Below are 17,633 nucleotides of genomic sequence, written 5' to 3'. Positions count from 1 at the left end.
AAAAGTAAACCACAGTTCAGCCTGACTAAAAATCTTGTATCAAAACAGTAAAACATTTGCTGTTATTTTTTACTGCAATGCACTTTAATAGAAAATCTCCACATGCAGCATGTTTGGGGTCTGCAAATATCATCCAACATAAAGCATTTTGAACAGTTTGTTCATTTCTACAGTTCAACAATAAGCTCTTGGTTCAGTGAGAAATGTTCCCAACAGATGTAGTTGCAGTGATTAATAAATACTTTATTACATGTAAAAACCACATATTATAGACTGGTAATGAAAAGATGCCTATTGCTCCTCTAACTATAGTAACTAATTACATTTACTTAAGAAATGTACATTTTTAGATGCTGGTCTTTCTGTTTTGGGAAAGTTTCTACTGTCACTCAACGATATTAATGTAAATATTGTTCTTTTTACATTCTTTTAAAAACATGCTATGAGCCTTTATCAACAGTGTAAGTACAGACAGGAAGGTGGGTAGAGAGAGAAATGATGGCATGCAACAAAGGTCCATAGCCAGATCAAACAAAAGGGGTGGTGTAGTTATATGGTATGCGTCTAAACCACTGGGCACACAAGAACGCCCACTATTGTACTTTTTACTACATTTATCAACATGGAAAAAGACTAGAACAGATGTTGTTTGTTAAAGATCTTTTTTCTCCAAAATGTCAACTTTTTGGGAACTCTTGAATACAGCCCTGTTTGAGCTCAATGAGTGTGTTTACATGCGTACCAGTATGTTGGTTATGATGAGATTTATGAAGTATCCTGTTTATGTGCTGCACATTTTAACGTCATATCCTGGTTTTAGAAACCTGGATATACTATCTGGAGTACTCCAACAGAAACCAGCGCCATGTAAACACCTTCTCCAGGTTTCTGAACATTCTGTCGGTAGAGAAATGAGTGGCTGAGATGCTGAGGAATCAAGATAAATTGTAACTGGACACAGATGATGAGAAACCTGTTTGAATCATGTAAACAGGGATGTGAATAACCAGGTCATATCCCGAATAGTATCAAAACCAGGATACTAATGTGCATGTAAACACACTCACTGACACATTATATCGTTTTTGAGAATTTAGTCACTGTGTAGAGAAATTCATCTGATCTGAAAGCATGAAAATTCCCCAAATTAGAGATATGATGGAAGACCATTACCTTTGATTAATTGCAATTAGATCAGCTGAGGTGGGTCCTGCATTGTTATCTTATCTTGCAGTCGTGTCTTATAGAGGGGCTCTGTTAAGTCTAGTTGATAACAATGTTGTTTTTAATCAAATTACCACAAACTAATTGACACGAAGAAAACCCGGGTCAGATTAGTAGTTTTATTAATCCATCATACTACAGTGAGTACTGGTTCGTTTGTGGGTTTCTGGACATAAATGAAAGCTGCTATGTATATGTGTCTGCTGTGGACACTGCACTCAATGGGAACTTGGAGGTGACAGGTTACATACACAATGTGGTGGGTAAGGTGTCAACAGGGGCCAAACCGCTAATTCTTGCCTGGAGCCCTCCTAACATGCTAATCTTAATCCTACCATAGACCCCAGAGGTCTACTTTTTGTCATCTCTCACAGGTGCTTTATTCTATCATTCCAGTTTTTCATGACTGTCAATCCATTTGTTCCAAATGACTTTTATATCATTGTTTTCTGTTTCTATTTTAATTAGTGCTTTTTAAAAAATATGAATGTATTGGGGTCCCCCAGTCAAAAGTGCCCAATTCTGCCTATGCAGTTTTAATAGATGGAACTATTGAGTTCATGTTTTCCATGGGTCCTAATTTAAAGTCACACACTATCTAGCAGTCTGTCATTCATTTTGAAGGTTTTGTATAAAAATTGTACTTGAGATAAAAGCTGCAATTTGTATTAAAGAAAAGTATATATTTTCATTTTACGCAATATGCAAATTAACTGTAAGTTTCCTAAAATCATCTGTTATCTGTATAATCATCTGTTTTTTCAGATGACATTAATTACATAGCTAATCATGTTTTGAGAAGGAATAAGTTAAAATTTTGCTATGATGGTGGTTTCTTACAGTAGTTTAAGAATAGAATGTGAAATATGTTTTTGTATGTTAAATATGTTGGTATGATGAGGGATAATCCAGCCATGTTCACCAGGGACTTTTAGTGTTTTATTAGCTCTTTATCTTTTATAATTATGAGGACTTTAACTTTTTAAAGATAACAATGACGTAATGTCTATAAACTAATTAGGAACTATTCTGCTCTTTGGCTTTGTACTTCTGCTAGTCATGGGTTGTTTTCCAGTGTGTGTTTTTCACCAGTTGCAGCAGCATTGTTGCTTCATTATATTTAATATAGAAGTATCACAAGTTGCTCCTTTTGTCAAACACCACCACCCCGCGGTGCAGCTGCCTCACACACACCGATGAAACAAACTACATTTCCCATGCTCCCCTGTCACAGACACAGGCAGTCATGTGGATGGAAACAGGAGTGGGCATCCGCTGTGCGCTGCACGAAGAAGAAACTTCGAGGAAAGATGCACGAAGAGGAGGATGGCAGCGACACAAACTCCTGCACAGCGTCCCGGATTGTGGCCTCCAGGTCGGTGGACGTGGCTGAGGTCGAGGGCACGAAGGATCAGGCCTCTAAGCTGTGCGGCTACTTGAACAAACTGTCCGGCAAGGGGCCTCTGAGAGGGTACAAACCGCGGTGGTTCGTGTATGACCCGAGGAAATGTTATTTGTATTACTTCAAGACTCCCCAAGATGCCTTGCCACTGGGGCACATCGAAATATGCGATGCGTGCTTTAGCTACGATGTGGAGGGAGAGGAGGGTCAGTTTGAGATCCGTACTGCCGGGAAGGAGTTTCTCCTGAAGGTAAACTTTTCACAGCATGTGTGTCACTGTTTTGCTGTCATTTGTCACTTCCTTTCTCATTGTGGAAAGCCAGACACACCCATCACCCAATAACTTGACAGATTTATTCTGAGTTTTGATTTTTTTTTTTTTTTTTTTTTTTTTTTTGTCAGACATGCAGCTGTTTCTGCTGACAGGATGTGTTTTGACTTTTAAAGATCCCCTCCAGACATGTTTGAAGATGTATATAAAAGACTCTATTTTGAACAATAATGTGTGTCTAACAGGATTTTTCCCACACAGGAAGTTCAATTATAGTGTTAATACCCTTAAAATTACATCTACTCCCTCTCCCTCATTGAAAAATCCAGAATCTGTGAATATGCAAATATTTGTGTCCTACATCACATTTCTTAGGCTTTAAGTTTCCACATCACACTTGTGTAAGTTAAATATTGGACCAGGATTGGCTTCCAAACTGGTCGTGATGTCATAAATCCTGCTCGTAGTCCCACCCATTAAAACTGGATTTTCAATGAGCACAGAGAAACTTTTCACTTTCAGAAGATGAATGTGAAAACAGCCTTTTAGTGTCAAACTCTGCACATACATCACTCTGAACAGTGAAGCTCAAACATTCAACTGTAGCAACAAGAAGAAAAACACATTTTTGAGTGGAGGGAGACTTTAAGTAAAACTGGTTAAAAATCTATAAAGCATGTAGGTTGTGTTTGCTTTACTTAATCAGCACATAATTTAGCTGATTTCCCCCCAAAACACCACTGTCAGCCACACTGTTTATGTTGAGAGATGACTTTAGGCTCTGATTTACATGCACATGAGCTCACACGCCTTCATGACATATCTGTGTTTTGCAGAAGGATCACAGCATCTCATGTGATGGTGTTTTTAGTCTTCTTTGCTTTGTCATATGATTATGACGGGTTCATAGCCAAGAAAGGTGGCCCTGGTTTCACTCAGCCTGGCTGCCTACTGAAGTCTGCATCATCTTCAACAGATGGTGTGAATGGTTAATACCAAACAGCTTGCCTGGCCGGAGGCTGGAACTGAGACTGAAACTAGTGTCTGCGCTCTCTCACATGACTGATCTTAATAGTAACCTGCTATTTAAAGTGCTTTCGGACTGTTTGATATGTTAGGGTTAGCAGGGCAGCTGTTATATCCCTTGTCTAGGTGTCTTTCCATTAGTGTTGGAGTTGTCTTTAATCTTTTATCTCTACAACATGATTGATTTCCATTTAAGACTTGCTTCACCAGTGTTTTTAAAGTCAGGTTGTTTATTATTTTTATCCACCCCAGTGAGTAATCCTCTGTGTGTGTGTGTGTGTGTTGGTGTTTTTAGGCTCCCAGCAGGCAGGTGATGCATTACTGGCTCCAGCAGTTGCAACAGAAACGTTGGGAGTACAGCAATACACGAGGCTCCGGACAGAGAGACAGCTGGAGCTCCCCGACCTTGGCCTACCCTCACGCCGGCCTTGTAGGCAAAGACAATGGTAGGCAGGTACACACACACACACAAATGCGGTGTACAGTGTGAACGCTCGTTTTTATCACATCCGGGCACAGCTGAAAGTAAACATCTATATCTGAAGGATTAATATTTACACAAGAGCTGCATTAGTTCAATGTGTTTTACTTTATATGGGGTGTGTTTTAGTGGAATGTGTCAAAGAGCACAAACAAGCATCCTGCTGCCTCAATAAACATAAGTCAGCAATGTTCACAACATGTGCAAGAGAGGAAAAAACAACAACAAAACATATATATATACATGTATCATTATTATATTATGTCCAGATAAGACAAGGAGTTGTTGAGATTCCTTTATATGGAGAAGTAGCTTAGTTGTGCTTTCATAAGTTTAAATGCTGCTTACAGTTAAATGAGAAAAAATCTATTGCCTTTTGACTGGTGTTGATTGTTGTAGCTGAGTGAAATGAAGTGTGAATGCTTCTTCCTGTTGCTGTGATCATACACACATGACTTCTGTTTTACTGTCTTACTATACTCTTGTGTGTTACTGTCACCTAAAAGCGCATGTAGTCATGTCATCAAAAAAATATCAATACTGGTATCAATATTGGTAATCACACAGGAAAACTCACCAATGCTACAAAAGTAGCTGTTTCTGAAAGGAAGTTGAGAGAATAAAAAAGTGGTTGAAAATACTTGGATATGTTGTTTTTTCTGCTTTGATGTCCTGTGTTATTTCAGTCTCAGAAAAGTCTTTGACCTGTTCGTCAGTGAGCTGTGATAAAATGCGTGGGTGCAGGAAAGACCTGTGTGGTCAACTGAGTTTCCTCTAAAGTCTGCCTAACTGGAATCTTCCCTCTGGCCGCGAGGAGGATGTTAAATGTTTCATGTAACCCTTTTTGGATGGCTAGTGAAAGATTAACATGGCTAAGCCTTTCTTAACAGTGCAGCCAAGGTGCTGGACTATCTTGTAATTGCTACTGACTTATACAGGTTCATGATACTCTATATACAAATGTTCAAACTGTGCTGTAACACGTGCAGCCATCAGTTTGTCATCTCAAATAACTTGTATTCTTAATTAGAGCTGGCAGAGGCTTTAATTCTTCAATTTGGTTGGTTCAACACATTGGTTCAGACTGAAATATCTCAACAACTCTTGGATGGATTGCCATGAAATTGTGTACAGACATTCATGGCCCTCAGAGGATGACTCCTACAGACTTTGGTGATCTCTTGACTTTTTCTATAGCAACACCAGCAGGTCAAAGTTTTCACTTACCAGGTGAAATATCTCAACATCCACTGGATGGATTTATGCAAAATTTGATAGATATCTTGTGGTTTCCAGATGATGTATTCAGCTGATTTTGGTAATCCCCCAACTTTTCATCTGGGTTTTATTGAAATATCTCAGCAACTATTGGAAGGATTGATGTAAAATTTGGTTAATTTGTAATAACTTTGATGCGCCAACCTTTTAGCCTCACAGAGCACAAAGCAGCCGCTCTGTTGGTTCTAAGTCTTATTTAGAGTTATCTGAATATGTCAGTACAAAGAGTTCAAAGCTTTTACCAGTGCTCAAGGAGTCTGATCATTGTAATCTTTGAACTGCAGTCTTACAACACATATTGTGTGTTGGTGGTGGCCATTGGTTTCCCCTTTGGGTGTGACAGCATAATTGCGGAGCTGCTTGGCCCTTCAGTGTTCCCACACTGTTCCCAGCTGATGTGAGACAAAAAGAAATACTATATTTATAATGCTGGGTTCAGTAAGGCTATTTCTGATGGTTACAGAGCTGCTCGAGAACCCACAGACAGACACCCTGCTGTAAATACCATTCTGGGTAACTCAAAATATTGCTTCTCTTGACTCTGGAATCCATTCAGCGTCAATACAATTGCAGTTCCTCAACAAACAATAGTCATAGTTTGGCCTTGAGAAGTGGCAGCGGTGATACATGTAATGCTTTATTGTTAGAATGTTATTCTAATGATCTCTGTTCAATTTTAGATGCCTTCGTCTTTGAAAAACTCAGTGACAGCATGGAGAAAGTCCGCAGTGACTTTGCCATGGAGACAGAGACAGATGGTGGAGGAATGGTGGGGATCCAGTCAGCCAGAGGGCCTTCTGCTGTGTCCACAAACCCCCTCAACTTCTCCCTCAAAAACTTTGGTACAGAACTCAGGTGAGACCATAAATGCAGTGAGATCTTCCTGTATCGTAGAAGGCTGATATTGTTCCCACAGTTTTTAATTAGGAAGTATATATTCTCGTCATTGTTTTCAGCCCCTGCTAAACAGGCAAAACTAGTTTATCCGCTACAGTTATGTGCCCCAGTAGAGCTGCACTGAGGAAAGAAAATACCACCTCGGTTCTTCCTGAGGTTGCCTGCAGCGGAGGAAAAGGTCACATCTATAGTACAATAGTTGTGGCCATACGCAGCCATCGACAGTTCCCCTTCTGGGGTATACAACACATCTATTCAAATGATCCAACACTCTAAAATGCCAAAAATGTGACATGTGGATTGGAATTTGTGCTGTATCAGTGATAGAATGAGAGTTCACTTGTAAAGGTAAAAAGCTGGGATGTTGCCTGCTCCTCATAGCATGTTTCCGAACGAGTCTGTTCCACGTTTTATTATGATTTAGCTTATATTTTTTTTTAAATGCAATGGGTCTTTAATACACGTATATAAAATATACTGAAACTAGTTGTTTGCTGATATTTTTCACTCCAGATGAACCAAACAGGGGCCAGAAGAGTGGCTAATTGTATTCAGTGGTTTTGTTTCTAAATCTATAAGTTTATTAATTCTGCAGTTATAGCTCATGATCAGAGCAGAGGCAGTTAAAGCTCAAGAATGTTACACCAGAACCATCGTGTTAACGGATGCTTCGGGTCGCAGTTACACTCATAAAGGGCGAGTCTGCGTGATTACAGTTAAAGCGTGTCTGCTGCGTTAGATGGACGCAGACCACTGAAGAACTTAGGTGAAACACGTTCGGTGTAGACGAGGTGTGAGGCAGCAGGGGAGCAGTTAAACCAAATAGTCATGTGTTTGCTGTGATCTCACATTCACAGGTGTGAAAAACAAAAGTAGAGTCAAAAAATAGAGTTACAGTCAGTCACAAGTCTTTTAACTTCTATTCAAGAATGCCTCAATATTTATGCAATTTTTGATTGTTATTTGAAATAGATAGTTTATTTGTTGTTCAAGCTCTCCCAGTGAGTAGTCTGGAGTTAGTAGAGATGTACTGTAGTATTGCTTTTTGGTTTTTTTTACAGCTGCAGTTCTGTGGTCCAAGGCCTTTTGAGAAAAGTGTTTAAAGACCTTAACAAAGGCAGTTTGTGCTAATGTTACCACTTACAAAGTAAAAGAGTCCTTGATTGTTCCTTGTGGATTTGAACAGCTTCTACATAGTAGCAGCCACTTTATTCCCAGCATAGCACTGGTCTTACTCGCTCTCCTGTCTGGTTTCTGTTCTTTCAGGAACTCCATGTCTTATCTGCGGCCAGGCCGAGGAGGTGAGAACAGGCGCAGTGTGTTTTATACCAGCAACAGCAGCGCAGAGGAGTGGGAGCTGGTAGATGCCCCGCCCAAGGACTTCCCTGAACCGAAACATCATCCAGACACACATAGACGTACGTTCATTTCCTGCTGCTTTACTCAGCCTCTGGCCAGGGTTTGGCACTCACTCTCAGCTTTTATATATATATATATATACATTTTTTATTTTTCATCTCTCATTTGCTGGATTGATGGATTAACAATGTATTTTCTTACCACTTTCCTGCTTTTTCCTGATGGGTGATGAAACTCTCCTCTCTCTCAGATTCCTTTGGATCATCGTTTACTTTCGACTTTGTGCGCAATTCATCGCGGCCTAAGAGGCCTTTGCTTCGAGACATGATGGGCACTGGGAGGTTTGGGCGCAACGTTGAGACACGCAGCTCTGAGAGCTCCCCAGTGGAGTGCAACGGTAGCAAATCTCTGGAAATGCAGCTTCGCCTCCAGAGCCAGCAGGAAGAACTGAGCCGCATGCAGCAGGAACAGACCAAACTCAGAGAGGAGCTGGCCAGTCAGAAGGTAGGTGGGCTGAACCAACACCAATTATTACAATAATTACAGCAATTATGATATCTCAAAATGAATGTAGCAAAGACTTTCTGGTTTTTACATTGTTGCATTTAACATGTTCAACTAGCACCAAGACTAACTTCATGATGTGTGAATTATCCACATAAGTGGGAATACTGGGCTGACTGGAGTGCTTTTACTGTCATTTCAGTCAATTCAGCAAAAGTCTGAGGTTGTGATGGAGCAGTTTGGAGGAATTCTGATGATCTCACTAATACAGGAAGACAGCAAATGATTTGTCATGCTAGCAAGAAATAAGGAAATAGCAGCTGTGTCATTCCCTCCCATTAGTCTCAAGTTCTTGTTTTGGTGTTTTAAGACTAATTGATGAGTAACAATGGCTGCAGAGCTGGCCAGATAAACATTTAATATATACATCCGCTATGAGATGGTTTACTGATCGTACAAACTTGAACAGTCAAACTGAATCGGGTTACTCGGACAAACTGAGTCAGCTTGCCGTCTCTGAGCAACTTTGTTTGAAATATGGTTTTGTTCCTGGCCAGCTCAAGAGTCCACATGTGGCTTTGTATTGTTAATACTATTGATTTATGTCCTGCAGGTAATGTGGGGCCTAGACTGAATTTATTAGTCACATTATGCCCAAATAAAAGAGCAAGATAACCCAAATACACACTTTGCCTTTGTTAAAAAACAGGTGCTAATGAAAGCTGTATGTTTAATTTTATTACTGTATCTGCAGTTGTATAACCAAGTGCATGTGAGTGTGTTTGAGTGCACGTCAGACACACATCAGTGCAAATTCATGTGCCAAGTATTTTCACATTGGACACAGTTTCCAAATACATACATACCTAATGATCTACACAGCTATGATAAACTTTATTATTGAAGTTCATGTTCTGATATTAGTTACAGGCTTCTCTGCGTGTAGTGCTGGCTGTGATTAGTGTTGCTAGGTTAGCACGACTGTGGCCGTTGTCAAAAACAGTGTGAACTAGCTGGTTTTCTCTCAGGAAGATCCTGATGCAATCTTGTGTCATCATTTCATCATGTAGTTAACAGATGGTCAAAACATCCATTTTTTATGTGAAATAGTCCCTATGATAATGTCGTAATGTCATCATTTTATGAAAGTGTGTTCACTTTTTATTTTGTTAGCTGGGTGATTTTTTTTTGTTTGTTTGTTTGTTTCAGTTGAGGTGGCCCACTTGCAGCAAAGCCTGATTAGTGTACACTGTTAGTGTTTGTGTTTTTTGATATTTAATAAATCAATTATTTTGGTTTTATTTAGTAACAGGCTGCAAAACTGTGGCTTCTTTTCTTACATATTGTAAAATTGCATGTGACTAGTCTAGGTTATTAGTCATAGAAAAAAAACATGAGGCTTCACACACTAGTATGCAAGTTAATAACTTATGGAAGCTCCAAAATTTACATTACTCTAAACTTATTATGCCTCTGTTTGCACCCAGCAGGGTCAATTCTAAGAAATGTTGAAATGTAATTAAAATTCAGTCTATAGATCAGCAGTTAAGAAATTAAAAATTTTGCAAAATGAATATGCAGTTGGAAAAACATTTTAAAATCTTTAAGATAATTTTTGAATTCACCTCACAGGTGAAAAACAAGCAACTTCATTTTAAAGCCTGATCTTTCCCCCGCCAGACATTGTATTGACCGAATAAATCCTCTCTTGTTAACCAGGAGCTGGTGAGACTTCTGCAGCAGACTTTAAGAACCTCTCAGTGTGATAGGCAGCCAGTGCGCCGCCCAGCTCCGGCTCCAGATTCATCTGCAGCCTCAGACCAGAACCAGGCTCCAGTAGTGACCCAGGAAGAGGTCACCCAATTGGAGACCCTGCTTCAGGACAAAGATGAACAGATCCAGTCCCTGTGCGGTCACATGGAGCGGCTCGCATTGGAGAAAGAAAGCCTGCAACAAGAGCTGAAGGGCCTGAAAATAAAGGTGGGGGAGATCAACGACCAGCTGGGCATGTTGATGGAGACCATCCAGGCCAAAGATGAAGTCATCATCAAGCTTTCGCAGCAGGCCCCTGAGCAAAGCGGCAACCCAAATGACTCTGGTACACCACCTCCCAACAAAGATCAGCAGGAAGTGGACATCCTTAAGGTACAGATGAAAACACTTAAACTAAAGCTGCACATTTTGAGAACTGTAAGCACTTTTTCCGAAGTGGGATTTGAGTATAATATTAGAACAAGACTCTTGCTTTGGCTTCAGTTTAACATGAAAAATCCTGTTTTGTTTTTTTTCATTGTTCGTTTATGCTCTGGTTAAATTTTCAATCTGATTAACTGCACACACTGTATGTTTCTTCACTTTCAGGACAGTCTTCAAGGCTACAAATCTCAAAACAAGTTCCTGAACAAAGAGATCCTGGAGCTGACAGTATTACGCAGAAATGCAGAGAGTAGAGAAAAGGCTTTGGAAGCAAAGGTACTATCTTGTGTTTGTTGGTATTACTCTGTTAAAAGAAAACAGGAAGCCTGAATAGCTTTTAAGGGGAAGTCCAGCATTGACCTGATTGACCTAAACCTAAAAATGCCAAGTAGGAAAAACTGTGTTTTGGCGGTGAGTATAACGGATATAATGTTAAACCTTTCTTCTTATCTTTGCTGCAGTATACGGCCCTGGAGGCTAAGTTGTGTCAGGTGGAGAGTAAGTATCTGGTGTTGCTTCAAGAGGTGAAGAGCCCAGTTTGTTCCTCCTCAGAGCAGAGCCATGCCAGTGATGTAATTTCTAGATTATTAGAGGATGCACTGCAGGCAGAGAGCCCTGACCAGCAAGAACACCTCATCTTCAAACCAATCACTGTCAGGTATGCCTTTGTGAATACGCGCCTTTATGTATTGTCCATACTGAAAAGTATTTTAAATTTTTCAACCAAACTGATGTTGGAAAAGAAAAATAGAAAGCGATAGCATGAAAAAATTAGCTCTAACATTTTAGATTTTTCTATTGTAAAGCTGTAAAAGCACCTAGATGTTGTCACTCTGCAATTTTGTTTACACTCTTACAAATGTTGCAAAGATAAATGGCCAAATGTAGATGTCACATCATATCAAATTAGAAATTTCAAGCACTGTCTGGAACATGAGTCAATCGTGTCCATCCCTCAGTATCAAAGGCCAGCTGTCCTTTATAGACATACTATTTTGTACCAAGATTCTATGACAAATATAGAAAAAAAAAATACAGAGACAAAAATATAGAGACACTGGTGTTGCTTCAATAGATTGTTTTGCACTGCAGTCACAAGACTTTTAACAGCTGCAACTCAATTTTTCTTGACTGGAAAAACTAGCTCCGCTGTTTTCTAGTGCTATCACTCTGACTTCTGTGCAAGCTCAGGCAAGCTTTGGGGCTCGTGAAAATGTATCGTTAGAAATTCAGGAAATACCCAACTGACTCAGAACTGAGTGAAGGTTAAGCAAATGTGGATTACCCCCCCAAAATTGAAACAACTCTTGGAATGAATTGAACATCACCGATTGATGATAATTCTTCCACATTTTCTCTCCGATTTCAACGTTAGTGAGTATGACGTGTTTGGCTTCAAGACTGTTCCTGAGGAGGAGGAAGAAGAGGAGAAGCTTGTTGCGAAGGTGAGAGCCTTGGAGCTGAAGTCCCTGTCCATGACAAATCAGGAGGTGTCCGTCGGGGTGAAGTGGGAGAACTATCTGGCCAGCACCATGAACAGAGACCTGGTGCGCTCCCCTGAGCTCAAGGCCCTGATTCGCTGCGGTGTTCCCCACGAGCATCGCTCCCAGGTGTGGCGCTGGTGTGTCTCCATCCATGTCAAGAAGTTCCGGGACCACTTGCCGCCCGACTATTATGAGACCTTACTAAACGTGGCCCGGGATAAGCCCAACCCGGCCTCGAAGCAGATCGAGCTGGACTTGCTGCGTACTTTGCCCAACAACAAGCACTACGCCTCCCCCAGTGCAGACGGCATCCAGAAACTCAGGAACGTCCTCATGGCTTTCTCCTGGAGGAATCCAGACATCGGTTACTGCCAGGGACTTAACAGGTACTGGAAATGTTCCAGATGTTTTACTTCTTCAACTAAGAGTCTTGTCGTGCATTTTAAACATTAATTTTTATTTCATTTCTTCAGGCTGGCAGCGATTGCCTTGCTCTATCTGGAACAAGAGGATGCATTTTGGAGCCTCATAGCCATCGTGGAGGTCTTCATGCCAAGAGACTATTACACCAAGACTCTGCTTGGCTCTCAGGTAAACAAACTCAAAGGTTATATGTGACATTTGAAGATACAGGAACATGTTGCTGCTTCTCTCTGGTATTAGTGATGTCATGGTCATGACTTACCAGAGCAGGAATGCATAGCAGTAATCAGAAATGTACGCTTTCTCTCTCTCTGCTGAATTGGATCCCATGTTTTCTCCCTTCTGTGAAAATAAAAGTCTCATAGAAAGTCATGTCACGGTTGTGTCTGTGCAGGTTGACCAGCGCGTGTTCAAGGACCTGATGATCGAGAAGCTACCACGGCTCCATGCCCACTTTGAGCAGCACAAGGTAGACTTCTCCCTCATCACCTTCAACTGGTTCCTGGTGGTGTTTGTGGACAGCGTTGTGAGCGAGATCCTCTTTAAGATCTGGGATGCCTTTCTGTATGAGGGTCCAAAGGTAAGAGGCCAAGCAGAGAGTAGAACTGTTATCCTCTAATCTCACATAGCCAGATGTTTCCGGACAAGCTTAGAGAGTTCCGAAAAAAGCTCATAATAAAATTAGATAAGGAGGCCTTTGAATAATAATGACAAAGATTTGGCTGCAAGTTTAAATTTGCCCACAGCAGAAGATGGTATCTGTAATAAGTTTTCTGTTACACAAGAGTCAGTTTATCAGTTGGCCATATCAACCCATTGTTTTTCCAACCTTATTTAACCAACATTTGTGTTTGAAGCCTGATAAACCAGAGCTATGGGAAGGTTAAATCTCCACTATTCAGTACTTTTATGGATCCAATAATTATGTATAATGTGAAAATGGTCACTCATTGTGTCAAACCCTCATACTCTGCAGTGTCCCTCAGCTCTACAAAGCTTTTCAGCTTCTTTTAGCTCAATGTTTTGGTTTTATGGCCCACGAATTCTGTTCTTATGAACCTCATTCCCAGCAGCAGGCAGCTGTTTTCAGCAAAAAACCCACTGTACACGACCTGCCCAGCACCAAACAGCAGATAGACAAAGTTAGCAACTGGCTCTTGAACCAACACTTTTCAATCTAAAGATATAGATGAGTTAATGGAGACTAAAACAGAGCCAAAAGAAGTGTCAAAATTGGATCCACATTCACCAGGTGGCCAAAGCCACAACTGTAAATGAATGCTAATGTTGCTCCATGTTTGCTGGATGTGTAAATGAGCAATTTTTTGCTAACATGTTTGCCAAAACATTTTTAGCTGATAATATGGCAGAAGTACATGGTTTTTGGCTTTTAGAGGAGTTCCCAAGTAGCCAAAAATAATTGTGTATGTATTTTTATGTTAGGAAACTATACTATGCTGTTAGTTCAGAAGAAATATTCTGGGCAGACATTCCTCTATCTGTAATAAATACTGCCTTAAGTCTTCTGAAGGGTCTTTGCGTGTCAGAGGCATGATGTGTTATGATCTATGGTCACACAAGGAAAGTCATGAGGCAGATTTCACGGCTTTGATATTTTTTTTTCTCCACAGATCATATTTCGCTTCGCTCTCGCTCTCTTCAAGTACAAAGAGGAAGAGTTTTTGAAGTTGCAGGATTCCACAGCCATCTTCAAATATCTTCGATGCTTCACGCGCACAATCCTTGATTCAAGGTAAAGCAACTGCAATTTGTTTTGGTATTTGCAGTGATGCATATAAGCACTGAGGACGACAGTACAGTCTAGTAAGAAGGAGCGAGATAATGAACTTAAAACAGTTGATCAGATCTCTTTGCTGTGTGGCTGACATATACAAGCAAAAAGGTGATTTCCAGTCTGTTAGTTTTGCATCTGTGGTCATTGCAAAAGCATTAAAAAGTGATGGAAACTACACAAAAATGACTCTTGAGATATTGGTTGGCAGTTGGAAATGGGTAAAACATGAGTCCCATCTTAACATCTCGTTAGGTGACGTTTGTGCACTGTGGAACAATATAAAATAGTTTTTTTCATACAGATCACTTAAACAGACAGATGAAGCCAGCAAAGTTACGCATTCAATGTCTGAAAAGGAATTAATTCAATAATCTCACATATCACACAGCACAGAGAATGAATAGAAAAGTATTCCACACTGACAGGACTGTTTCTTGACCCTTTTTTCCCAGGAAGCTGATGAACATCGCTTTTGTGGACATGAACCCGTTCCCCCTGAGGCAAATCCAGAACCGCCGCTCCTTCCACCTGGAGAAAGTCCGTCTTGAGCTGACCGAGCTGGAGGCGATCAGACAGACTTTCCTCAGGGAGAGGGAGACGTCTCAGGATGGACGGACCTTCGTCAGCGACGATGAGGAGGACAATTGAGCTTAAGCCTGTCGCATTTTCAGGCCGCGTCACTTAAGTATGAAGACAAAGAGGTCGACTCCGCAGACCAGTGATGCATCGCAGTTGTTAAAGGGAGTTCTTCTTAAAGAATTGTTGGAGTTGGTCTCCGCATCAGAGCTGGACCAATCAACTTTCTACAAATTCTGAGCTTAATCGCATCAAAGGACCAAAACATTACCGGCCAAATGGGCTTTCTATCAGTATTCCTGCCTTTTTATTTTTTGTAAATGCCTTATTTGCTGTATGCTTGTGTTTTATGTGATGGCCAAAACAGTACACTCGCCCTACGGCTCTTCAACTTCCAATGCCGAGTTTAACACTTACAGTCCGAATCAGTATTTTTCAAAACATGGCTGTGATCTTTTGATAATTGGCAATTTTATGCCTGTTGAAGGAATGATTGTATTTTTTTTTTATACTTGTCTCCATTAGGATTCGGAGTTTTCACTTTCCTTGCCTCAAGCTGTGGCTCCTTTCATCTACATCTTACAAGAAAAATAGTTTACTTTTTAAAAATATTTTCCACATCGCCACTCAACAACACATCTCTTGTGTTTGATCCCTGTGTCTGTTGATGCACTTGAATCACTTATGCTGAAATTTGACTTTTGCTGAAACTTTTAGTTTGCTGAGAATTTGAGCCCGCTGATCGTTTTAGTAATTCTAAAATGTACATATCATTCCAGTTTGTCTGCGGTTACATAGAATAGACACAAAGATTTACCATCAAAGGTAGGATCAAAACAAAAAAAGCAAGTGGAACATTTTGACTAACCTCATATTTTTTATTTCAGCCATCAAACGAACAACATCGGTCAGTTCAGTTTACTTTATCTGCCCATATTAGGCAGATTTTCAGACCATTAATAATGTAATATTATTTTACACGGATGTACCACTTAATAATACATATTTTCCAAGGGCATGTTTATAAAGCTCAAACTGTTTTGCACCTATATTTGTACTGGATTTGGATAGGAGAAAATTCTGCCATTGGCATCAAAACACCATATCAGTGCATCCGATTATCAGATTATTTCATTTAAACTGTCGTAAACTGTGTTTTTTAACCTGCCGTAAAAAAAACCCCACCCTGCCCGAGAGTACTGCTCTTAAATGTTAATGTTTTATTTCCTTTTAATGTTCTTGTTTCCCAAAAATGTGGGTTTTGTTAACTGTTTAAAGGATTCACTTCCCGCTGACTACAACGTACTTTGCAACATATTCAGTATATGTTCAGTATAATGCTGGGACTGTTTATCTGAGCCCTGTATGAAAATGCTGATGTATTTGCATTCATTGCCCTCAGGGTGGCAGTATAACATTTGTCTCCCCAGTGTTTACACTAGTTCACCGGTACCCTCCACACAGTACGGACTTAAAGTTTCAGTGGAATGGACAATAGAAATGTGATTTATAATCAATGAGGGAAACATTTTAGGAGATTGTTGTGACACGTTAAGCAGCATCTTTCTCTCACATCCAGGTACTTTCAGATGACAGTAGCATCACCACCATGTTCTTGCTTACACCAGTCAAACAATTCCTACTATTTAACAGACCAATGTGTTAAAGTTATGTTCCACATATCAACATTTGTTCAGAAAGAAAACATTTTTAGATTTGGTTAATCAACATGTTAAAACTGTGCTGTTTGAATGGGAATCTACAAGAGGGAACAAGTACGTTTTTCTCACTCTTATGTGCTGATATATTGTTTACAGCTTGTTATAACTTTTAATTTCCTTTATTTTTATTTTACTTTAAGCTGTTTACAGATATTTAGTTGCTGTTACTTACAAAATCAATCACATTTTCTCTATTACAATATTGTCCGCCAAAGCATTTTGCTGAACTTTTTCATTGGAGCACCTGAGCGTCTGGACCAATGCCAGAATTGTAGTTGTTTTGATGATACAAATGTAAATGGAGAGAAAAAAAGGCCTTTTTAGAGACGTTGAAATTGAATTTATTTTTTCTTTTGAGAGCAGGTCTCTCTAAAGATCAGAATTTTCAAGCTTGACTCTGTCAAACATAAAAAGTTAATGTTTTCTTAGGTCCACTCAAGTTATCAGACAGCTCACACTGTTGAAGGTTTTCAATTTTTACTCCTATTTCAATACACAACTACGGTTCCAAGGAAAGTCTGCATGCATTTTTCATGTTTTCTTTTAGTTTCCTTTTCACATTGAATAAGCTACATTTAAACATATCACCTTTTTCCTTTTTTTTCTGTTGCTTTTCCCTGCAGTGTATTGCACAAGTGTAGTGACAAGACGACTTCAGAACATTATAAGGCACTTCACTTTTTTGTATGTAAATCTGTTTGATAACTTGTTAATCAATATCATTGGACAACAGAAATTGCAAAACATATATGTTACAAAATTAAGTGTAAGCCACTGTATTTTTTTGTAATAGTCTACCAGTTAAAAGACAAATTCAATAAACCATGGCTGACTGAGTGTGTTGTGGCTCTTGCGAAGGTGTTGGTGAGAAGCAGGAAAGGCAGCTTGCTTTAGTAAATATCACTTCCTTAAATGCTCGTTGAGTAGTAAACACCAGATGTGTCAGTCATTTTTATTGATAGCCTGCCTCTCTCATGGTGCAGTTTCATAATAGAG

The 17,633-nt window shown here is 39.8% G+C and overlaps 1 protein-coding gene across 1 annotated transcript; it reads left to right on the top strand.

The window, feature by feature from the left end:
- Positions 1-2,449: 2,449 nt before the first annotated feature.
- On the top strand, positions 2,450-17,474 carry tbc1d2b (TBC1 domain family, member 2B). Its single transcript, XM_042412484.1, has 13 exons — positions 2,450-2,876; positions 4,219-4,369; positions 6,363-6,537; positions 7,846-7,997; positions 8,189-8,442; positions 10,162-10,587; positions 10,804-10,914; positions 11,100-11,296; positions 12,014-12,508; positions 12,596-12,713; positions 12,940-13,125; positions 14,177-14,298; positions 14,793-17,474. Exons 1-13 carry the CDS (start codon positions 2,535-2,537, stop codon positions 14,986-14,988), a joined length of 2,925 nt encoding a protein of 974 aa, XP_042268418.1. The 5' UTR covers positions 2,450-2,534; the 3' UTR covers positions 14,989-17,474.
- The last annotated feature ends 159 nt before the right edge of the window (positions 17,475-17,633 follow it).

This window comes from Thunnus maccoyii, chromosome 5, assembly GCF_910596095.1.
Source record: "Thunnus maccoyii chromosome 5, fThuMac1.1, whole genome shotgun sequence".
NCBI classification, from domain to species: Eukaryota; Metazoa; Chordata; class Actinopteri; order Scombriformes; family Scombridae; genus Thunnus; species Thunnus maccoyii.
The sequence above is the reverse complement of the archived record's forward strand: the minus strand, read 5'-3'. Positions and strand labels throughout refer to the sequence as shown.

Excerpts from the sequence above, each read along its gene's own strand:
- tbc1d2b (XM_042412484.1), top strand. The coding sequence starts at position 2,535 with ATGCACGAAGAGGAGGATGGCAGCGACACAAACTCCTGCACAGCGTCC. Across the intron at positions 13,126-14,176 it reads TTCTGTATGAGGGTCCAAAG|ATCATATTTCGCTTCGCTCT; the intron begins GTAAGAGGCCAA and ends TTTTCTCCACAG. Across the intron at positions 14,299-14,792 it reads CGCACAATCCTTGATTCAAG|GAAGCTGATGAACATCGCTT; the intron begins GTAAAGCAACTG and ends CTTTTTTCCCAG.